The sequence below is a fragment of the Macaca fascicularis genome, chromosome 10 (genome assembly GCF_037993035.2).
Source record: "Macaca fascicularis isolate 582-1 chromosome 10, T2T-MFA8v1.1".
Taxonomy (NCBI): Eukaryota; Metazoa; Chordata; class Mammalia; order Primates; family Cercopithecidae; genus Macaca; species Macaca fascicularis.
Window position 1 is genome coordinate 101337106 of NC_088384.1, and position 24281 is coordinate 101361386.

Below are 24281 nucleotides of genomic sequence, written 5' to 3' on the forward strand. Positions count from 1 at the left end.
AGGACACCACCACCCTTGCATGGTATGGCCAATAGTGTGCCATAAATGCTACCCATTATGGTAACGTTCTCATCGTAAAATAGAAGAAATAGTGTCGTGGGAGAGAGAGGAAATTAAAGAGACTCAAAATCACTCCAGTAGGCCACAAGTAGCCCCTATTTTTTGAGAACTTGCTGTGGCCTAGTAACATTGCTATTTATTACACACACAATGCTTCCTCCAATGTTCCAAATGCTGTGAGAAGTTGACTTTTATTGCCACTTCACAGACAAAAGAATTGAAATTTAGGAGATAAAAATCACTTGTCCAAAATCACAGAGCCAGTACTTATAGACTCATGATATAAATTCAAGTCCCCCCAGTCCCTATGCCTCTTCCTCCCACTATATACCCATAGGAGGAAGGCCTCATAGCTAGATCTTCCCTCATAGCCTCCCACCCCACTCATAACCCCAATGAATCACAGAAGCAGGGTACAAAGAGAAATAGGCTCATTTATTTATTCATTGATCAACTGGCACTTCCTGAAATCCTGCTGTGTGCCAAGCCTTTCCCCAAAGGAGGATATCGGTGGTGGAGCCAAGTCTGGGGGTGGAAAGGACCTGGACCACACAGAGCAGGACTCCAGAGCCTCCTCCAAATCACAGGAATCAAGCTGTGAGAGAAAATCAGATAAGAGCTTCAGCATAGAAATCAGCCAAATCATATTCACATCCTTCCTTCTGCCCAAGGATCCTCCTGAGATAAAGAAAATAGCAAGATAGTGCTATAGTTGAGAGAGACTTAGTGTCAGGAGACAAGTCTCATTTTCACCGTAAAACTCTAAATTGAAAGCATTGAATTAGATAATCCTCAAACTCCACGGATCGTTTGGGATTTAACCTCAGAAAACATGACGGAAACAACCTGAATAATAAATTCTTAGTGCACATAGTGCTTTGCAGAGCACTTTCAATCTCATTATGTCCATTTTACCGATAAAGAAACTGAGACTCAGAAAGTCACTTGCCCAGGACCCCCACCCAGAGACACTAGAATAGAATCAAAGCCACAGGTGATCCTATGGAAATCCTGGCCCTGAGACCTAGAGAACAGTTCTCTTGAAGGACAAGGGAGTCAGACAGAGGCTCTGCTTGGAATAGGGGTCAAGAGTCCCCCAGCCCATATGCCTGGGCCTCCAGAGGGTTGAGGCTGAGATGGAGGGAGCTCAGTGTGCCCTCGGCCCCTGCTTACCTTTCACAGGGGAAACGCAGGATTTCCCACATATGCCCATGCAGCACTTCAAGTCACGCTCGCACTGGCCATCCATCTCACAGTAATTGGGGGGTTTAAGCATCATACATTGGCCATAAGCTGGTGGACAATGCCCAGGCTTCCTCCTCGCTGGGTGAGAGTGAGGCTACCAGTCAGAGGCCTTGTACTTTACACAACCCCTCCTATCTCCACTTTTTAGAGTGAGCCCCTGCTGCAACCTGAGCAGGTCGGATCATCCCCCCCGATCTCTATCACCACCACTTTCTCCGTAAGTCACCCCCCAAACATAGCACCTGGCTGTCCTAGAACATCAGGCCCCCGTTGATGCAGGGGGCCAGTCGTCCAGTGCTGACTAGGTGGGAGGCTTCCAACTACCTGACTATCTAAATGCCCGCTGCTTCACCACCTGCTGGCTACCTTCCTGCTTAGGGCATGTGACTCATTGACTGATTGACAAGGAGGCCTGGCAGGACCCATCACCCAGTGCCATCCCCCTAATGCTGTGTCCTCAGGCTCACTCCTCTCTACCCAGTTCCCCGATCTGCTTACTTGGGCTTGGGGTGTCAACAGGATCCAGGCATTTGATGCCACAAATGTCAGGACAACATCTCTTCTTCCCTAGACACTGCCAGTCACTCTGGCACTGAGGTTTCTCATATCTAAGGCACTGGGCAGATTTCTTAGGAGGACAGACTCCGGCTTTGAAGGCTTTTGAAGAGAAAGTCAAGAGGTCAGGAGTAGGCTGGGCACTGAGAAGTCATCATGCCTGCTGAACAAAGCACCACTTTTGAGGGGGAGAGACCCTTACCTCAGGAGCTATCCACAAAGCCCAAAGGGTCATGCCTGCCTGATCTCCGGGTGGATTGATGGGCTTGATTAAATTGGACAAATGGACAGGGGATGTTTCAGACCCAAGAAAAGGGCAGCAGGCTTCTAGTCAAGACCTCCCACCCCAGAGCAAAACAGGGCTACACAAAGGCAGAGAGGAAGGCTGGGAGTGATGGAGATGGAGACAGATAAACAAAGATAAATAGAACCAGTGTGAGAGAAGTTGAGAGCTAAAGCCCAAGGCAGAAACACAGAGACAAAATAGCAGAAGCGAAGACACAAAGAAGAAGCAGAGTCAGAAACTAATGATTTGAGAGTCACAGACAGGTGAAGAAGGCAGAGGATAAGAGAGAGAGAGACAGAGAGAGAGAGAGAGTGGGATCTGGGCCGACAGCATGGTTGCATAGAAAAAGCATTTCCAGAAGCTCAGAAACCCTCACAGAAACCTTGGAGCTCAGCCAGACATGTATTCCACTCTCAGGGAGGTCTCCTGAAACTAAGCTGAGAGATCAGAGCCTACAGAAGGGGACACACCCACATCACCAGGAGACCGCACCTCTGACCCTGCAGCCCAGATTAGACCAGAATGACTCCCAACTTACACTTTCCAGAGCCTTCCACAGCCCAAAGTGCCAGGGTTCCCAGGGCAAGAAGCATCATGAAGGGGAAGAGGCCACTGGACTTCATGGTGAAGGCAGGAGTGACTCTGATGGCCAATGCCAAACCTCACTATTTATTCTTTCACCAGTGGGTGTGGCCCAACCAGAATTCTTTTGGCCTCTCCCAGCTACTATTGCATAAGCAGGAAGCTTAGCCAGAGACCAGAAATCCTGGCACCAAGGAGACGGTTTATCTTTCCTATGCCAGGTGAGGCTTTGAGGTCAATACAGTAATTACCAGAAAAGAAAGGGAAGAGGTTGGCCTGAGAGGTTGGCTGATTAAAGAGGCCATCTCAGTGTCCATCTGAGCCCTAAACATCACGAGACCCGAGGCCATTAGCCTTACAGGTGGAGAGGGGAAGAAGTGGTCAATTGCAAAGGTGCTACCTGGACCTGGAACTGAAACCAGATGCAGACCCCCAGCTGAGACTTCGTGCATTACATCCTATTCTCACATTACGAATTCTGATTTTCACATTATTGGACTCTAAGGCATTGTGAAACTCTGCTGAATGCTCAATGCAGTTTCTTTCTCAAAAGTTCAGCTCATTCAACCAACCGATACTTAGTTCCCTGAAATATTTACACCGTTTATCCCCAGTGCCTGTCACAGGAAAAGCATTCACTCAACAAATGAAAGCTGAAGAAGAGCTCTGCTCTCAGCAAATCTCTTCAGAGCTCAGTTTTCTCAGCTGTGAAATGAAATGATACTAACAAGTCAGCCCTTCTCAGAGGGTTATGAAATTAAGGGCATGAAGGGACTCTGAAAAGAATAAATGAATTGTATCCCTTCCCACTAAAGAGAACTGAAATGAATCTGAGATAAAGGGGGAAAGCAGCTCATCAGTCACTGTAATCAACATTTAGCTATGAGATAATTTGAGATCTTAGAGGACTGCTTCCTAAAATTCCCCAAAAACCCTTACAGATCTCACATGACAGCAAAAAATTAAACTCGTTCTATATGCTACCCAATCTGCATAGATTGCTTCTAATTATAAAGAGAGTCATCATTATCTCTAAAATTCAGCCCATAGCTGAGTGTAGGGTCACATACATACAGTCTCAGCTGCTCATGAGGCTGAGGTGTGTGGATTCCTTGAGACTAGGAGTTTGAGACCAGCCCTGGCCAGATATTGAGACCCTATCTCTACAAAAAAATTTTAAAAATTAGCCAGGCATGATGATGTATGCCTGCAGTCCCAGCTACTTGGGAGGCTGAGCCAGGAGTATGGCTTTAGCCCAGGAGTTTGAGGCTGCAGTGAACCATGATTATGCCACTGCATTCCAGCTTAGGGAACAGAGCTATACTCTGTCTTAAAAAAATAAAATAAAATAAAATAAAATTCAACCAAACCTCATCTGGCTGCAAACTCTAAGCTCTTGACTCACTATCTTCATGCTTAGAATTCTCCCATTCATTCCTAAAGTGAATGTTTGTGGAACTTTTCACAGACATGAAAGACTCACTCATTATCAAGTAGTGACAGCCCCACATGAAGTATTTAAGTATTCCACAACCAGACAGTCAACTGGCAGCAGATCTGTTTATATGAAAGTCACTCCATGGTTTAAATTTTGGTGGATCAGAAGACTTGGACATAATCAATCAATCATCAATCAAATTTTGGTGGAAAAAGAAAAGGACGAAAATTAATATGCATGAGGTAACTACTATGAACCAGGTACATTCAGTCCTAGTTGGTATTTAGTAGGGCAGGTAAGAGAGAAATGGAGGATATGATTTCCGCCAGTGGGTAATGACACTCTCAAGTCAAGATTTTTGTTCTCACCTGCACTACCCAGGGGACAATTTTATTTCTCTCACATAGTTTCTGTTCTCTCTCTCTCTGTTTGTTCCTATTTTCCTCAGTGCCACACTCAAGAAATTGTCTGGAGTTTTCTAAATATTTGTTTCTTAAAGAATGAAAAGGGGCTGGGCATGGTGGCTTATGCCTGTAATCCTAGCACTTTGGGAAATCAAGGTGGGCAGATCACTTGAGGTCAGGAGTTCGAGAGCAGACTGGCCAACATGGTGAAACCCTATCTCCACTAAAAATACAAAAATTAGCCAGGCATGGTGAAAGGGTGAAACGCACCTGTAACCCCAGCTACTCAGGAGGCTGAGGCAGGAGAATCACTTGAACCCTGGAAGTAGAGGTTGCAGTGAGCCAAGATTGCGCCATTGTACTCTAGCCTGGGCAACAGAATGGGACTCCATCTCAAAAAAAAATTAAATAATTAATTAAAAGGAGAATGCTACAGCTTAAGGTTTTTTTTGTTGTTTTTTTTTTTTAATCTCCAATTGGCTGATTGCTTAATGTGTGATTGACCGATTAGAGCCAACTCCTTTCTCATGAGAAAAGTACCCTGTGCCCAATTAGCAATGTCTTCCATGGGTGTCAGAGGAGGATAATAATATATAATCATTATTATCTTTGACATAATTGGTTCTAAATCTTTACATCAGGCCGGGCGCGGTGGCTCACGCCTGTAATCCCAGCACTTTGGGAGGCCGAGGCGGGCGGATCACAAGGTCAGGAGATCGAGACCACGGTGAAACCCCGTCTCTACTAAAAATACAAAAAATTAGCCGGGCGCGGTGGCGGGCGCCTGTAGTCCCAGCTACTCAGGAGGCTGAGGCAGGAGAATGGCGTAAACCCAGGAGGCGGAGCTTGCAGTGAGCTGAGATCGCGCCACTGCACTCCAGCCTGGGCGACAGAGCGAGACTCCGTCTCAAAAAAACAAAACAAAAAACAAACAAACAAACAAACAAAAATCTTTACATCATAGAATGTGAAGACTAAAGAGGACTTCAAGCGTTTTCTAGATCAGCAAACTACAGTCCTTGGACCAAATTTCCACCTAGTCACCTGTTTTTATAAAGTTTTATTGGCACATAGCCATACATCCATTAATTTATGTACTGTCTACGGCTATTTTTCCACTACAATGGCAACAGGGACCTAAAATATTTACTGCCAAGCCTAAAATACTTATTGTCTGGTCCTTTACAGAAAATGCTAACTCCTAGACCAAACCCGCAGCTTGCATAAAAGAGACTGAATCCCTTAGAAGATCCAGGCTCAAAGCTGCATAGCGGATTAATGACACACACAAGATTGAGCTTTTCTAAAACAGGTTGCTCACATGCTGATCCCCAGAACCTGTTTGGTGGAGGACACTTCCGCTGCTAACCCAATCTTAACCTGAGATTGACTCATTAAATCTATTTCAAAGCCGGGAGCAGTGGCTCATGCCTGTGATCCCAGAACTTTGGGAAACTGAGGCAGGTGGATCACTTGAGTTTGGGAGTTTGAGAATAGCCTGGCCAACATGGTGAAATCCCATCTCTACTAAAAATACAAAATTTAACTGGGCATGGTGGTGTGTGCCTGTAATACTCAGGAGGCTGAAGCAGGAGAATCACTTCAATCCGGGAGGTAGAGTTGCAGTGAGCTCAGATCACAGTACTGGGCTATGAGAGTGAGACTCCATCTCAAAAAAAAAAATAAAAAAATAAAAATCTATTTCACACACCCTTTATTGTGTTCTACCTAAATCCTACAGATTCCTTCATTCATTTATACAATCCATTCCCACAAAAGTTATTTAACATTTCTTACCGCATGTCAGGTATTGCACTAGGCCTAGGGCTACAGAAAAGAGCACGCACACAGAGTCGACACCACATGGTTTTGAGAACCTGAACTTCAAAGTCAGACTTACAGGTTGGAAGCAAATCACTGAACCTCTTTGAACTTCAGCTACCTCCGCTGTAAAATGAGAGTGTTGCTGCCTCTGGAGTCGTATTTGGAAAGCACTCAGCACAATGTCTGGTCCTCTCAGTACAGTACATATTGTTTTTATTACCGGCGTGTCCCTGCACACATTAAGCGCACAGGGAGCTGTCAGTCTTTAACTGAATAGCTTAGTCCTTGGGTCTGGACCCATCTGGCTCTGCCCCATTAAATGTTTGACAAAACGTGGTCTCATTTCTTGACAAAATAGACCTGATTGGACCTATTGGTAAGTAGGTAGATAGATAGATCTTAACTGACAGATAGATATAGATTAGATAGATAGATAGATAGACAGCCAGATAATCAGCTATTGGTTCTCTTTCTCTGGAGAACCCTGGTTGATGGAACCTACTTGCCTCTGCACTTCCCACTGCCATTTATTAAAGTTGGTTACATCATTACTTGTGAGGCTGCATCATCTTTTACGCCTCCTCTGAATATTGGTTTCCAATTATTGTCTCAAATGTTGTTAGTGTGGTCCCTTGTCCCTGACTACCAGGGTGCTGGTGACAGAGGGAACCTGCTAGCTGGTGGGTCCTGCACACACCAAGTAGTGGGACAGGGACCCTGCACACCTCTGAGGGTCTGCACTCTCCCTGTGAGTATCTACATACTTGTGGAGGAGCAACAGTAAATACGTTTTTTAACACCATGGCAGATCTAGAGAGAAACTGCCAAAGAAAATTAAAAAATTAATTTCAGTACCTTTAACACTTTTTTTCCTGTTTTTGAACAAGGGACTCCACATTTTCACTTTGCATTAAGTCTTGTAAATTATGTAGCCGGCCCTGGAGGGGCTCATGGGTGAAGTGAGGGGAGCATCTCATTTATACAAGAAATGTCTCTCCCTAATCCATCATGGCTCAAGACCGACCTGAGAGAGCACAGGACAATCAGAGGCAAAAAAAAAAAAAAAAAAAAAAAAAAGACATCAACTGAAAAGGCCCTTTGGAGTTGCACAGAGATGGCCTGGAAAGCCCTGAGGAAGAGACAGGAGCAGCCACAGGCTACCAACAGGAGCCATCCAAGGCGGTAGGATGACTGCCCTAGATTCTAGCAATGGGGGAAGGAGTACAGAGTGGGAAGCACCCCCTTGGACTAGAACCCATGCAGTTCTCAGTCCAAGCTGGGATTCTCTGCCCCAGTGACACCATTGATCCTGGCTGGCTTCAGGCACTAGAGGGGAACATAGACAATTTTGAGGAAGATACCCCAAGGCACAAGGCGCCCTGAAGTGTGAGGTGCAGGGAAGGAGCCCCATTGCTCAGGCCTAAGGGAGACATGTTTTGGGTCTCCCCATTCTGATAGCAGATGCCACCTTCACCCTTAGCTAAAAGTCACTATGTTCTTACCTAAGATTCACTATGTTTCCAAGTCTCAAAACCAAAAAACAACACAGAACAAAAAACTCTTTCGGAATCTGGCAGACGACCAGGTTTTCACAGCTCATTCCTGTGTGAATAAGGCAGCCACTACCTTTCCCTGGGCCTCAGTTCCTCTACCTGTCCCAGGACGGTAACTGTGACTCTAAGAAACAGTTTCATCCTCCTTCCTCTGAGGCCATGAACTCACCCCAAGAGCCTCAGCCAATTTCCTGACTTTCATAGTTGCCTTTATAACTTAGCTTAAAATGTTGTCTTAAACAAAATACATAAAACGTTCAATAATGACCAAATGGGAATGGAGACACCGAGCCAGGGAGTATGGAGAAGTAACAGGTGTGGTGGGGAGAGTACTGGGGGAAAAACTCCGAGCTGGGACAGGAAGAGCAGATGAGAAAGAGATGGCTGCAAGGGAGGTGGGGTCATTTCAATCACCTCTGGAGGTGTCATCCACAGGTGGTGGACATGGTAGCCGGATCTCCCCAGACCTTTCAGAGAAACAGATGGCTTAGCCACTCCTTAGCATTTCCCCACCCAAGAAAGTTTGAATTCTGCAAGGATCGTACTTACTCACCTGCTGCTCATCATAGTCTTAATAAAACCTGGAAATGTGAGCTGTCCTTTCAGGCCCACAAGTGAATGGGTGAGGGGCAGTAAAGCTCTAGACAAGGGTGAAATCTGGACAAGGGTGAAAAACATCCATCCATCAAAGAATTAGCAGGAGAAATTAACCAACAATGGTGGATCTTAAGTGTCTTCCTACTTATTGCCAGGCAAGAGATGGTTGGTGTACAGATCAGGGTTCTGCACTTTATTCATTCAAAAGCTGTATGTCTGTCTCCCTAGAGGAAGAGATCCAGTTAACCTAAGGTTAAAGAAAGAAAGTCTGTGGTATGTCATGAGGAAATGCTTTAGGGACCTGGTAAAACAAAAAGAAAAACAAGTGCTAGGCATTAAGAACACACACAAAAAATTAGCTGGGCATGCTGGCGGGCACTTGTAGTCCCAGCTACTCAGGAGGCTGAGGCAGGAGAATGGCGTGAACCTGGGAGGCGGAGCTTGCAGGGAGCCAAGATCGCCTCACTGCACTCCAGGCTGGGCGACTGAGCAAGACTCCGTCTCAGAAAAAAAAAAAAAGAAGAAAACAGAAAAAAGAAAAGCTGGATTATCAAACTGTAGAACAGAGCTAGAAGCAGCTTGGGAAAAGATTTCCCCAAATCACTGGAATCCATCTCCTTTGGTTTAGCATGTTTTATTACATTTAAGCGTCACACAAAATTTGGTAGATACTAATGTCAAGTCAGTTTACAGATGAGAAAAAATGAGTCTCAGAGAAACTTTCCTGTTGCAGATCAGGAGACGGCAGGATCTTGGATGGACATGGCAGATGATGCCTGGTTGATCATTACTATGGGATGATGCCTGGTTGATCATTACTGTGGGAGAGTTTGGCATCGAAGCCTGGGGTCAGTGGAGAGCACCACTTTGAGGACGCCTCTGTGGCCCAAACAGAGCAGAGCGCCAGAAAGATCATGAAAGACTCACACTTGACAGCATCACTTCTGGCCTCTGGGGCCCTGTGGTCAGCTAGAGAGGTATGACGATGACACTGGACTCGGGAGACTGTGCTGGAATCCCAGCTCTGTCCAATTTGATGTAGAACCTTCCTTTCTCTGGGCCTCAGTTTCCCATTTGTAAGATCAGCGCATTGGAACAGATGCTGTTTAGAGGCCCCAAGTCTTAGATTCTAGCTGGGTTTTTACCTTATAGAGGACTCTCAGGACCCAGAGAGTTTACCTTCCTGAAGAAAAAGCCTAGGAATAGACAAGAATCATGACCCTGAACTTCACAGTGGTTCAAGCACTTTTATATCCCATTTTAAAGAAAAGGAAATGGAACCTCAGAGAGTAAGCCCACTTGCCCAAGATGACACAGCAAGTCAGAGGTACTGTAAGATTCAAACCCAAGTCTTCAGAATTCAGCCACGTACTGCTTCATTATGGTCCCTCCAAGACGTCTTTAGTCCTAAACCCAGAGTTGGAGGTGCCTGGGATAGTAGCACTGTCCAGATAATCCTGCAGAGGAAAGTTAAAAAATGATCTTAAAGATGCAAGAAGTGAGAGTGCTGAATAAACCAAGAAAAAATAGGTGTTATTTTCAGGTGCAATTTGAGCAAGGTCTCAAACTATAGCTCCCACAAGATTCTCTCCACGACAGTTCTCTTCACGTTGGCTTCATTCTTAGTCAGACTCCCTCTTAGCATTTATAATATGGCTGTAGCATCTCCTCCCATCTTCCCACATTCATGTTTAGTAAGGGCTTTTTCTGGGCAACTCAACTAACTAGGACTGGCTAGAATTAAATCTTTAAATCAATGATCGGGACCAGGGAAATGGGATGTACCGATTGGTTTAAGCCAAGGCCACAATACTCATCACCATTGAATGCTCCAAATCCAGTAGAATTTTCAGAGTGGGAGAAGGAATGATTCTCCTGGGGTAAATTAGGATATGGCTACCAGAAGAGGGGCAAAAGGATGCTCAGTGGTAAAAATAGTAGTGAGTGTTCTCTAAAGTCTACCCCTTTTGGTTACTGAAATCTACATAGCTGTAAATTTTTTCAAATACTTTCTAAACCAACATCTACATAAAATGCACTCAACCTCTCTCCCAAAGAAAGACAACAAAATGTCTCTCTGGGTACTATATTCATCTCCAGTTCTGAAATGTGGGTGAAAGTAGTTCTGTCAGTTAAATTTATAGTCTTTACAGATTAAGTTTAATAAGCTTAAGTAAGTTTAACCACTTCAAATGCACCCAATATAAAATGGTAGAGTGAGGGCAGAATGACTGCAATAAAAAGTCCTATTTGCAAAAGGGAAACATAGGAAGATATATACAAATTGTCACTGGCCCATAATATAGATTGTACATCCTGTAAGACAGGGATGTGGGGACTTCCTACCTAATGTTGGAGTGACTTCCTTATTCAATAAATCCGAAGAATTCAGTTCTGCTGCCTGGGAGCCTCTCCCTTGCCTTCCATGGCTACATCTCAGAGAAGTATTTCAGAGGATGCCCTTTTGTTGGGGAAGGAAGGGCATTTACACCTTTTCAAGAATTCACTTTATACAGGTGCAATAGGACCTGGGGATTGACATGAGCAATCAGTGGCCATTATAAGGCTTGGTTTTCATGTTTAGTTGGCTCCTGGTCCATTTGCTTCAAATAAAAGCATGAACTAGAAATTATTGTCAGAAATCTTGCCGAGTCATGTTTGCCTTTTATTTATTCTGCTTTACTCCAAATATGCAGTTTTAATCTGAAGATGCATGTCTTAATTCTAAAAAAATAAAAAATAAAAAAATTATTTAAAAAAGTCCTTTCTTTATCTCTTTGAATATTACTTCTGTGCCATTCTCTCCACTCCTTTCTGGAATTTCCACTGGATATTTACTAGACTTTCTATTTTTATTATCACTATTTTGCCTTTCTCTTATATTTTTCTCTTCATCTCTCTGTGCTGGGCTCTGGGTGAATTTCTCAGTACTAGCTAACAATTGACCAAGTTTTCTTTCAGCTGTATCCAGTCTAAACTCTGTTTTATCTAATGTTTTTCCAACTTTTATTTTAGGTTCAAGGGTACATGCGCAGCTTGTTAACATGGGTAAATTGCATATTAATATTTGCTGTACAGATAACTTTGTCACCCAGGTAATCAGCATAATACCCAATAGGGACTCTTTCAGTCCTAACCTTCCTCCAACCCTGCACCCTCAAGTAAGCCCCAATGCCTATTGTTCTCTTCTTTGTGTCCACATGTATTCAGTGTTTAGCTCACACTTATAAGTGAGATGATATGATATTCTGTTTTCGGCTTTTCTGGATTTTCTGTTGCTGCTGTAATTCACTTAGGATAATGGCCTCCAGCTCCATCCATGTTGCTGCAAAGGACATTATTTCATTCTTTCTTATGCCTGCATAGTATTCCATGGTATTTATGTACCACAGTTTCTTTATCCAGTCCACCATTGATGGACATCTAGATTAATTCCATGCCTTTGCTATTTTGAATACTGCTACAATGAATATATGCATGCATGTGTCTTCATGGTAAAACAATTTCTATTCCTTTGGGTATATATCCAGTGATGACATTGCTGGGTCAAATGGTAGTTCTATGTAGTGAGTAATGAATTTTTATTTCAATAATCATTTATTTCCAGGATTTCCACTTGGTTCTTTTTTTTTTATATGTTCATCTGGTAAATCTAAATAATGTGCAGTTGTCTGCCACCTTTTTACCAAATTAGGCAGGACAACCCTTTGGCCAATTGCTAGGTATCGGCATTCCCTGAAAATTCAGCCTCAATGTTTGTTTTAAAAGAAATAGAGAGAGACTTAGCATCAATAAACAATAAGCACGTAACCATAGCTCTCTTGTTTGATCTTGTTCTTCCTCCTGTGAACATAAATCAAATTATCAATCAGCAATGCCTCTATGTGCGTTTATTTTTAAGGACCTCCTCAATTAGACAGCTAACCAAGGTCAGACCCTACAAAAGAAGACATACAAGTTACAAATCGATGCAGGCTGGAAAGGAAGGAAATTAGCATGATTTGCAAACCTAGAGTGTGCCTTAAGATTTTCCCATAGAAAGGAGGCAATTATATCTCTATTCTGGTGTCTGTAATCCTAGCACTTTGGGAGGCCAAGGAGGGAGGATTGTTTGAGCCCAGGATTTCAAGACCAGCCTGAGCAAAATAGCGAAACCCCATCTCTAAAGAAAAATAAAAGAAAAAAATCATTTGTGGAGACAGGACAAGAAGAAGCTGAGAAAGGAATAAAAACATGGGAGGGGCCACACGTCCAGTCATCCCTGTTGGTCTAAGAGCAGCAATGCACTTCAAGGGAGAGGCTGGGTGTCCACCTCCTTCTCTTTTACCAAAAGGCTTGAATTCCCTTGGCTCGAATTTTGCCATTTGTCCAGGTTGGATTCTTCTTAGCAATTCTGGAGAGACTGAGAAAGGTGGTTGCCCTCAGAGAAAAAAATCAGTACAAAGAAGAGTTAGAGAACTCAGGGATGGGGAGAGCTGGGATCTGGGGCAACAGCAGCGAATGTCTGAACCAGAAGTAGAAGCCAACAATTGTAATTCAATGGTGGCAGGAGAATTCGAAACCTCCCCGCCCAAGAAATGATTTGTGATAATGTTGGATTGAAGACCAGGATATTTCTCACACTTTTCCCCTCACGGGCTGGCATGTCTCCCCAAAGGAAGACATCCGTTTACTCAATGACCAACAGAAAAGAAGCTGTCACTTGTCACTAAGGAAGTGGTGTGGGCCTTGATAAGACATAAAAAAAGAACACGGCCTCTGTGGTGGTTGAACATGTGTTTGCTTTGTAATTGTTCATTAAATATTACTCTTATTTTATGTGCTTTTCCTAATGCATGTTTTGTTTTACAATTTTAAAGTTTTTGGAGAAAGAATGAGTATTGGAAATTAGGCAATTGTCAGCAATGCTGGAACCTATAGGGGAGGCCAAGAGGAGAAAGAAAAATGACTTATCAAACTCTAGAACAAGGAGGATGCAGACCCCAAGCTCCACAGCCTGGACAAACATCTCCCAAATTATCCTATATCCTTTTGCTTGATCTCAGTGACATTCATTAAAAGATTACAGACTTTGGAATCAGACTGAACAGCTTTTAAATCCTGTCTTTCTTACCTAATAAATATGCTCTCTTTGATCATTCTGATACTTATGGCTAATAATTACTGAGCATCTGTTATGTGCTAGGCACTGTGCTAAAGGCTTTGCATGCTTCTTCACATTTAAACTTTAAGACAATGAATAAAGCAGGTACTACAGTATCCAATTTTACAAACAGGAAAAATAAGGCTCAGAGTCAGACTCCTATACAAGGTGACAGGAGGAAGGAATGCTTTGGGTGAATTTGACAGGGGCTGTCTAAGGAATAAAGCTTCTTACCCAGGCCTGAAGAGCAGCCAAGAGGATTCCCTGTGCCCAAAGCTGGGATAAGGAGAGAGAACCACTGAAGGTCACCTCTGCAGTTCATGCAATCGATGTGCCTGCTGTACAGATGGTGCGTGAGCTCCAGATAGAAGCATCAGTTAGCATAAACTGTCTCTGGTGTCATCTTGATTAAAAATAGGACAATCTCCAATTTTATAAACACATTTTTAAGTTGTATTTTCCACATTAAAGTCAGTAATCCACCTGGAACTTATTTTTGTGAAAGGTTTAAGTAGAGACATTGTTTCATTTTTTTTCCAATATGAAATACCAATTGTTCCCTATATCATTGATTCCCCCTATTGATCATAAAACTGTATTTATTTTGTACCAGTTTTCATATGTGGATGGATGCACTCTGCTAGGTTTTCTTACTCATTTTGCTCGTTCCCAGAACAATACCATACTCTTTTAACTTGCATCTATATTTTTTATAACCTGGTGCTTCACAATAGAAGTCTTTTCTGTTTTACTTATTTAGAATTGTTTTGACTATCCCTGTGCTTTTACTCTACCATATAAACTTTAGGGTCAATTTGACAAGGTCCTTAAATACTCTGTTGAATTTTTACTATGATGGCATCAATGTTATAAATTACCTGGAAGAGCCAAAATATTTACCACAGTAAGTCTTCCCAAGTATAAAAAAAATAAGTATCACTCTATTTATTCAAGACCTCTTCAAGTCATTTAATAAAATTTTATTTTCATCATATAATTTTTGCAAGTTTTTCCTTGGTTCATTTCCAGGTACTCATAAATTTTATGGCTGTTGTGAATAGTTTACCCATTGAATCTCTTGGATTTCATCCTAAGACAATCATATCATTTGTAAACACTCACAATTTTATCTCTCCCTTTCCAATCCTTACACCTCTTTATTTTTAAGTCCAATTTTATTGCATTGGCCTAAGATCACTAATACGAGATTGACTGAGAATGGAGATGGATAAATTCTGCCCTTGTGACTGTCTTTAAGGATGCCACTTACTTTTTTTTTTTGAGACGGAGTCTGGCTCTGTCGCCCAGGCTGGAATGCAATGGCGCAATCTCGGCTCACTGCAAGCTCCGCGTCCCGGATTCACGCCATTCTTCTACCTCAGCCTCCCGAGTAGCTGGGAGTACAGGCGCCCACCACCACGCCCAGCTAATTTGTTTGTATTTTTAGTAGAGATGGGGTTTCACCGTTTTAGCCAGGATGGTCTCGATCTCCTGACCTCGTGATCCGCCCGCCTTGGCCTCCCAAAGTGCTGGGATTACAGGCGTGAGCCACTGCGCCCGGCCAAGGATGCCATCACTGAGTATATTTGCTGCAACAGTTGGTAAATACTCTTTATCAGGTTAGTTATGTTCACTTTTGTTCCTAGTCTAGGGTGTTTCTATTTTTATTGTGCATGAATGTAGAACACAACATAGAATGATTTTTATGAAGCAATTTAGAGATTCATTTGGGTCATCTTTAAACTTTTAATTTGCTTAATCCCCTTGATAGATTTTTCTGTTCTTGAACTACCTTTGCATATCTATTTGTTTATTATATTTATTATAGGGATCCCCTACTATTATAATAAATATCCTAGCATGTATTATACTTGTCACTTTGAAATATTTCAAATGTATGGAAAAAATGGGAAGAACAGTACAAAGAACTACCATATTCCCTTCACCTAGATTCACTAAATGTTAACATTTTGCCACATTTGTTTTGTCATTCTTTCTCTTCTGTGTGTGTGAGAGAGTAAAATGCTTTATTCCAACCATTGAGAGTAAGCTGTATACATCATGCTCCTCTATCCATGAATATTTCAGTGTGTATTCCCTATGAATAAGGACACTTTTATATAACCACAGTACAGTTATCAACTTCAGAAAATTCAACACTGACAATTCCCTAACATTTAGGATTTTCCCGTGTATTCTCATAAGAAAGAATGTCTAGTTTCTTAAACACTGATTGTGATATCAAACACACAATATCAAAGATAAGCACCACAAAGTTTCCACCTGTGCTTTCCCTTTTTTTAGTCTCTGAAATCATTTGGGATAGAAATTTCTTGTAAGTTTAGTAAAAAACGAATACATTTCATAATATTTCCCATTTTAAAATGAGAGATTTAATTATCAAATAAAAGCCTCTAATCTGTTTTCTTTTATAAAAGGAGAAATTTAATGATTAGACATTTATTCAGGTTTTAAATTTCTTCTGAAACCAGAAAGAACAAAGAAGAGGAAACTTGTCATGCCTGGTAACCACTGAAGCAATTCATTTCCGATCTGTGTTACAACTCCTGATAAATAAAATCAAAGAGGATCACACCCACTACAGTAATTTCCAAATAGTTCCCAAAAGAAAGTGCTAAACCTGACCAACAATAGCAACATTCTCAATAGGAGGTGGAGTGAGGATTGGTGCCACAAGGAACTGGGAGCTGATCCTAAAGGAAAATAGATATCTACTAGTGGTTGACCTATGTCACTGTGCACTCGTCTCACAAACAATGCCTTTAATCCTCACCACCATACAAGAAAGGAATTATTATTAACCCCATACATACATGATAGAACTGATGCTCAGAAAGATGAATTCCCCAGCAATTCAGACATAACTCACACAATTATGATTCAAGATATGATCTGTCTCACTCAAAACCCACTATTGTTTCCACTCCACATGCTGAGAGCAAGGCCACAAATCCCACCATCTCTCTCACTTCTTTCCTTTCCCCCTATCATCCCCCATGTCCTAGACCATGGGCCAGGTGCGGTGACTCATGTCTGTAATCCCAATGCTTTGGGAGGCCGAGGCAGGACAATCACTTGAGGCCAGGAGTTGAAGATCATCCTGGGCATCTTGGTTCAAGACCAGCCTATGAGACCCTATCTAGAAAGAAAGAAAGAAAGAGAGAGAGAGAGAGAGAGAGAGAGAGAGAGAGAGAGAGAGAAAGGAAGGAAGGAAGGAAGGAAGGAAGGAAGGAAGGAAGGAAGGAAGGAAGGAAGGAAGGAAGGAAGGAAAGAGGAAGGAAGGAAGGGAAAGAAAGGAAGGAAGGAGGGAGGGAGGAAAGAAAGGAAGGAAGGAAGAACGGAAGGAAGGTCAGGTGTGATGATATGCACCTGTAGTCCTAGCTACTTGGGAGGCTGGGGCAGAAGGCTCCCTTGAGTCCAGGAGCTCAAGGTTACAGGGAGCTGTGACTGCACCATTGCACTTCAGCCTGGGCAACAGAGTAAGACTCTGTCTCTTAAAAACAAACAGATAAATAAATAAATAAAAATGTTGGTTCTAACAGGGTGGAAAAACACTTAGATAGTCTCTAGAGACTCTGACTATGATACAAGTCTAGGCTTGACTCAGCAGTCATCTCATGTCCATTCCCAACCCACCCAGAGATCCCAGTAAATCTGGGAGATCCTAGCAAACCATTTTTTAAGTGAAGAGCAGAGACTATGGCAGAATCTACAGACTGATGCACTCCACATCCATTTCAACAATGTTTTGTGTACCTCTCTACAATGCAGAGGCTAGAATGTTAAAAGCTACATTCTCCAGACTCCCTGAAGCTAGGGCCTGTCTGTGATTTACATTTCACCAATCAGATGCACACTCACAAGGGTTGAACCAAGAGTAAGTTGGAGGAAAGCAGAGTGCAGGACACATATTTTGCTGGTAGAGACCATGGCCGAAGCAGAATGGTTCTCCAGCCGAGAGTTTCCTGAATTGTGGCCAAGGCACCATGACTCAGGGGGAGGAAATTTTCCTGATACTCAGTGTCCAGGCTTCTCCTTCAGCCCTCCAAGTGATTTTGTAGGACACCTAATCCTAATAATAAATCACTTTCTGTTTAAACTAGCTAGAGTAGTTCCTGGTTTTGTAACTGATGCTTAACCAATATAGAAGATAAGAGAGATACAGGAGTTTGATTAGGTCAATCAGCCAGTTGATGGCAGAGCTGAGATTCAAACTCAAGAATCTTAGGATGTGGCCTTCTGCTCCCAATCCCCAAGTAACCTGCACTCTCAGGACACCGATCAGAGGAGCTGGGGTAAAAGGAATTCTTAGGGAGATCCTGTGGTCCTGGTTTTAGCTGACTCCTCTTCACCCCATTGGTGAAGGAGGGATTTCTGACCTAGGGTTATAAGGATGGCCAACCACATGACACCCAACACTGAACAGATGAAGTCCATTGCCGTTTATTATTCACATCCCAGTCTGGGGGACAAGGATACTGCATGCCACCCAGGGCCACACGGAGATTGCACTTGGGAACCCCGTGTGCCACCAGGGGCTGTGAGAGGCAAGGTTTATAGTGTCACAAGGGTGGGATGTTCTCTGCCTCCCACAGGAGGGTATGACTGGCTTGCTTGAATAATCCTGCAGCCTGTCAGGAAACTGAAACCCATTCATCAGGAATAAGCAGGACCTGTAGCTGCTCCCTTAATAAGGAGGTTGTTTAGCTAGGAGACTTTTCCCATGGGAGTACAGTAAAGAGGGAAACCTGAGGTTAGAAAATTCCAGGTCCCTTCTGATTTTATCAGATGTCACGGCAGCAGATAAGATTGAATTTGAATTTTAAATTTTGGACCACATCTCCTTGAACAAAATTGTTGAGATGATGAGAAAAAAACAGTGTTGAAGATAGCAGTGCCAGGCAGATACTCCCTCTAAGGGATAAATAAGCAGGTGACCTCTCTTATGGATGGCCCAGGGCACCAGCAGTTGTGGTCATAAGTGAGTTACATGAAGTCAGCCTCTCCTGGATTTTTCACAATGTGAATACATGCTTTTCCAAACATGCCCTTACAGTACTAGAATTCATCTTAGCACTGACCTTTCTTCTCACAGTTGTTTGGGGGTTTGGGCATCACATACTGGCCTCTGGTACTTTCAGACCTTCAGCATAACAAGAGAGAGCCAGACCATATGTCATCCCTGTCCCTAGGATTCTGCCCCACCACTTTCTGTGGATGCAATCAAGCCTGAGGATTGCCTTCAGGAACAAGCAACCACCCTGTTGGCCAATGTTGAACTTTCCTTGGTAGGACAACCCATAATGTTAATCAGCTTCTGGTCTATTTGCTTCCATGGACTTGTAACCAAAGCCAAGTATCTTGTTCTATAGATGTTAATTAATTCATTATGCTCCATATTTCATGTATGCTTTAGAGGCAATCACTCACATCTTTCTTTAATTCTTTAAAAAAATTACTCTCCATACTCCAGCCCCAGTAGAGGTGAACCCTTAGCCAGCTCCTAGCTCCAAGCAAGTTTCTTTGGGAACGGCAGGGGGTTCTTTCTTAAATGAGGCCCTTCTGGCTGTCCCCTGACTCCACTCTGAGGCCTTATTTCTCTATCAGGGCTTTTTAATCTAAGGTCCATACATCCCTTCTGGGATCCCTAAATCCCAGGAAATGATATGCCATTGTCATGTGCATTTTTCAGAGGAGTGAGTTCCTCAGCTTCTCAAAATGGCTTAGATCCCAAAAAGATTAAGAACCATTGCTGGAAGTCTAGTTCATCCCTCTATCACTTAACTTCTGATTTCCTTATCTGTTGGCTGCTCCTCTGATGTTCCCCAACCTTCTCCTTTTTTGCTCTACATTACATCTACCTGTTAATCTGTATCTCCCTGGACTGGACTGAGAGCCCTTTGAGAGTAGGGACTGTATCAATCTTTTTCACCTCTGTATTCATAGCAAACTAACACATACCCAGTACCAAATAACTAGGGATGCTAGCTCCATGAATGTAGGAACCTTTTGTGTTTGGTTCATATCTTTATCTTAGATGCAAGGCATAGGACCTGACACATAGTCAGTGCTCGATAAACATTAGATGCAGACAAGAACTTGTGGAATGAACAAATGAATGCATTCAGAAAGAAGCCACTTCGCTCTCCATCTTTGCCCATCCCTGGGACCCCTAAACAGTGTTTGGACATTTATGGTTTTCTCTGTTCCTAATTACAAGGGTCCTTTTAAAATGATAACTTATACCAAGTTGGGATAAAGGCACTGGCATATCACCCCCAGTCTGGGGTCAGGCAACTGGGTTGGTGGCCAGATGCCCTCATGGTAGTGTTGGCCACAGTGAAAAAAATCTCTGCTAAGCTGGATGACAAAGAGAAAGATTGGGAAATGAGGAAAAATAATGAAAGATCAGATCATTCAAATCCTCCCTGATAATCAATGGGTGACAGATGACAGATGGGACTGCAACATCTCCTCCTACACAGATGACAACCGTGTGGTCCAACCACTCCCCAGCTGGGGTTTTCCCACCTAAACCATTCCTGACTTGTACTTGTTAAATTTCCCCCCGCCCTCAATGATTTCCCAGAATAAAATTCTATGTAGGCTGGTAAGAGGGTGCTTCTCCTCAGAGATGAAATCCCTACAGAGGGGAGCTTGAGGTCTCAGGGAAGATGAGACCTCGAACCTGAGGCAAAGACAGAAAAGGTTTGTGTTAGAAGATAGGGAAAGAGACTGGTAATGGGGGAGCTTGAATGAGTTCCACCAACAATCACCCCATAAATGATTTGTGTCAGAGATATACTGGGGCGTTTCTGGTAATCTCTCAAGAGTTTAGAGGAAGGCATCCCATTTAAGCAAATTGCTAATGAAGGAAGCTGCAATCTGTCATGAGGAATTGATGTTTGGAGCTCTGACAAGACCTTGAAAAAAAGATCATTGGAGATTAAGTGTCTGTCAACCAGAGCTGAACACTATCCACAAGAGAGGCCTGGGACCAGAGGGGGATTCTCTAAACTATTAAACCCTAAAGCACAAATCATTTTTGGTTCTATCATACATGTGATTTAATTCAATAAAATGCATGGGTTTCAAATGTACTGGTTGATGTGTTTTAATAAATGTATACACACATGTAGCCACTGCCCCAGCAAGAGACAGAATATTTCTATCACTCCGGAATATTTTCTTTATGTTCCTTTATAAGTAACTTTGCTACCCTCTAGGGAATAAATCCCTGCCCTAGGCAGCCACTGATCTGCTTTCTTTCACTATTGATTAGTTTTGCCTGTTCTAGAATATCAGATATATGCAATTATATTGTATGTAATCTTTTGTCTAGTTTTTTTGGTTAAACATAACGTTTTTGAGATTCATCCATGTTGTTGCCTGTGTTGACAACCTGTTCCTTTTTATTGCTAAGTAATATTCCATTATATGGATATCCACAATCTTTTTATCCATTCTCCTATTGACAGGCATTTGGATTTTTTCTAGTTTAGGGCCATTATGAGTAGAACATTTTTAAATATTCTTTTCAAATCTTTATATGGACACATGCTTTCATTTTTCTTGAGTAAATGCCTAGGAGTAAAATTGCAAGTCATAGGGTAGATGTATATTTAACTTCATCATAAACTACCAAAGTTTTCCAAAGTGGTTGTACCATTTTGCATTTTCAGCAGCAATGCATAAGAATTCTAGCTACTTCACATCCTCACCACCACTTAATATTGTCAGTTCATTTTGTCTTAGCCACTTTAGTGGGTACAAAGTAATGTCTCATTGTGGATTACATTTGCATTTTCTGGTAATTAACAATGTCAAGCATCTTTTCATGTGCCAATAATGACCATTCATGTATCTTCTTTTGTGAAATACCTATTTAAGTCTTTGGCCCTTTTTTGTGTTTTGTCTTTGTGAGACTGAGTCGTAGGTGCTCTTTATATATCTATATTATGTTAATATACGCACGTCCTTTGCATAATATAATCATCCATTGTCAGGTACATGTATTGTGAATATTTTCTCCAAGTCCTGGTGACTGACTTTCACTTTCTTAATAGTTTTTTTTTTTGAAGTGCAGAAGTTTTAAATCTAAAAATCAACTGCAGCCTGAAAAATAACAGCTCCCAAGGCCATCCAACTGGCTGTCTGCCCCAGGTACAAAAAGAAGATAGACTCTGACGTCAGAGTAAGCTGAGGTCCAATTCCACATGCTATCTCTCATTTAATTTTCACAGTAAATTTTACGAACTAGCTACTTTTATAAGAAAACTGAGATGTAAGTATGTGTTCCTATGTCACAGTTCAAGAGATATTTCAGACTTGAGGCAAAAGCAATGGTATCCATGGCCACTTCCATGGTCAAAGGAGAGGACTGTTGGGAGGGGTGTTGCCTGCAGTTTTCCTGAAGCAGATCTTGGAGAGACACACTTGACAGTGGCATTGTGTGCCAAAGCACAATGGTAGACAGTACTGACCATCAAGGGCTAAGGAAAAGGCTATTGCTCTGATTTGAAGGGTCCTAATAAACCTTGAGATTCTTGTAGGAGCCAATAGAAGTGGGAGAGAGACTCAATGATGTAAATGACTTATATACCACACCAGTAGGTGGGGTGGGGTAAGACAAGATTTAATTTAATTTAGAAAAAAATCAAACAAAACATTTCTTACATCCAAATATTCTAAAAAATATATATAAATATATAATATATAAATATATAAACATAAAATATATCATATATATAATATAATATAATATATATCATATATATATATATATATATGTTCCTTACAGGCACTTTCCAGTTCTCTTATGAACCCTTCATAAACATCACTTTCATACCCACATGACATTCCATCCAGTAAAAATGTCCACCACAGTGTACTTAGCCAGTCCCCAACTGCCTGTTCATGTTATTTCTAGCTTTCCCTATTATAAAAGCCCTAACATAAATACCATCTCATCATGCACAAAACTTTTTCCTAAATTTTATGTATTTCCATTGGTCCGTATTTCCTGGGGCAGATGTTCAGAAGTAAAACTATGATGACAGTGAATACCAATATTTATAAATTCCTTGGTGTTGATTGCAAGACTATTTTCCAGGAAAACTGTACTAATTTGCAGTCCCATCTGCATGTCTGAAGGAGACTCAGCAACATTCTCAGTGACTGATTGGGTTTTCCATGTACCGTAATAGAAGGAAGGGCAGGGGACAGGCTCCAGACCTCATACTTGAGTGTTGAGAACAGAGGTCAGGTAGATACTCCATGGAATAAATTACTAGGGTATGTTCCAGACTCTCTCCAGGAGTGGCAAGAACTCTGGGCTTGATTTCAGCTGACTTTGATTCTAGGTGTCACTTGCTAGTTATGTGTTCCTCAGCAAGTCACTGCTTCCTCTTTCAACCTCCCTTTAACTTATCTGCAAAACGGAGACAATAATGCCTCTATCTGGAGAGGATCGCAAAGAGCAAATGATGCCGTGTATGTTCCCACTGTGTTATAAACCACAAGCTCCTGTGTAGGCTTGAGTCTTCTCTGTACTTGGTTGATGCACTCCATTCCTAGAACATCAGCATCTCCAATGAAGCTGCTAAGATCAAGTTTGGGAATGAGAAAAGTTGAAGACTCAATCCTAGACCCGGTCAGGTGCAGTGGTTCACGCCTGTAATCCCAGTACTTTGGAAGTCCAAGGCGGGCAGATCACCTGAGGTCAGGAGTTCGAGACCAGTCTGACCAACATGAAGAAACCCCATTTCTACTTAAAATACAAAAATTAGCTGGGCATGGTGGCACATGCCTATAATCCCAGCTACTCGGGAGGCTGAGGCAGGAGAATTGCTTGAACCCGGGAGGCAGAGGTTGCTGTGAGCCAACATTGCACCAATGCACTCCAGCCTGGGCAACGAGAGCAAAACTCCATCTCCAAAAAAAAAAAAAAAAAGAAACCTCCTAAACTCAGGGGTTCCACCACAAAAGCCCAACATTTTCTGCTCTTAGCACAAACACTTCAAAAGTCTGAACTCAATGTTTCCCCCTTCCCACCTTCCCGCCTTGTGTGTGTGTGTGTGTGTGTGTGTGTGTGTGTTTGTGTAAAGAGAGAGAGAGCTCTGAGCACTGTCTACCCTGCACTCCACTCAGAATGCCCCTCACAGGGTGGGTGTTTCCATGTTAGTGCCTTTCTCCTTTTCTAATAGAGGAATGAGACAAGACTCACTGCTGGGCTTTCCGTTTTTCCTTACACTGCCCCCCTTAGCAGTGTTAGGAAGGAAGGAAAGGAAGGAAGGAAGGAAGGAAGGAAGGAAGGAAGGAAGGAAGGAAGGAAGGAAGGAAGGAAGGACAGAAGGAAGGAAGAAAGAAAGCGGGCATTTTACGTAACAGGAGCAGGAGCAGGAGCAAGAGAGAGTAGTGTGGGGGTGGGGGTACTATACACTTTTTTTTTTTTTTGAGACGGAGCTTCAGTCTTGTTGCCCAGGCTGGAGTGCAATGGTACACTCTCGTCTCACTGCAACCTCCGCTTCCTGGGTTCAAGCGATTCTCCTGCCTCAGCCTCCCTAGTAGCTGA

General features: G+C 42.5%; 1 protein-coding gene across 1 annotated transcript; it reads right to left on the reverse strand.

Moving 5' to 3' along the window:
* Positions 1-474: 474 nt before the first annotated feature.
* On the reverse strand, positions 475-2790 carry SLPI (secretory leukocyte peptidase inhibitor). Its single transcript, XM_005569126.5, has 4 exons — positions 2685-2790; positions 1804-1962; positions 1234-1383; positions 475-655 (listed from the first exon to the last, which is right to left on the reverse strand). Exons 1-4 carry the CDS (start codon positions 2767-2769, stop codon positions 651-653), a joined length of 399 nt encoding a protein of 132 aa, XP_005569183.3. The 5' UTR covers positions 2770-2790; the 3' UTR covers positions 475-650.
* Between the last annotated feature and the right edge of the window lie 21491 nt (positions 2791-24281).

What these genes read in the sequence shown, in the direction of transcription:
- SLPI (XM_005569126.5), bottom strand. Translation starts at nt 2,769, where the DNA reads ATGAAGTCCAGTGGCCTCTTCCCCTTCATGATGCTTCTTGCCCTGGGA. An exon ending in TGTGGAAGGCTCTGGAAAGT is followed by an intron (nt 1,963 to 2,684) that starts GTAAGTTGGGAG and finishes TCTCTTCAAAAG; the next exon opens with CCTTCAAAGCCGGAGTCTGT. An exon ending in TGTTGACACCCCAAGCCCAA is followed by an intron (nt 1,384 to 1,803) that starts GTAAGCAGATCG and finishes ACTCTCACCCAG; the next exon opens with CGAGGAGGAAGCCTGGGCAT.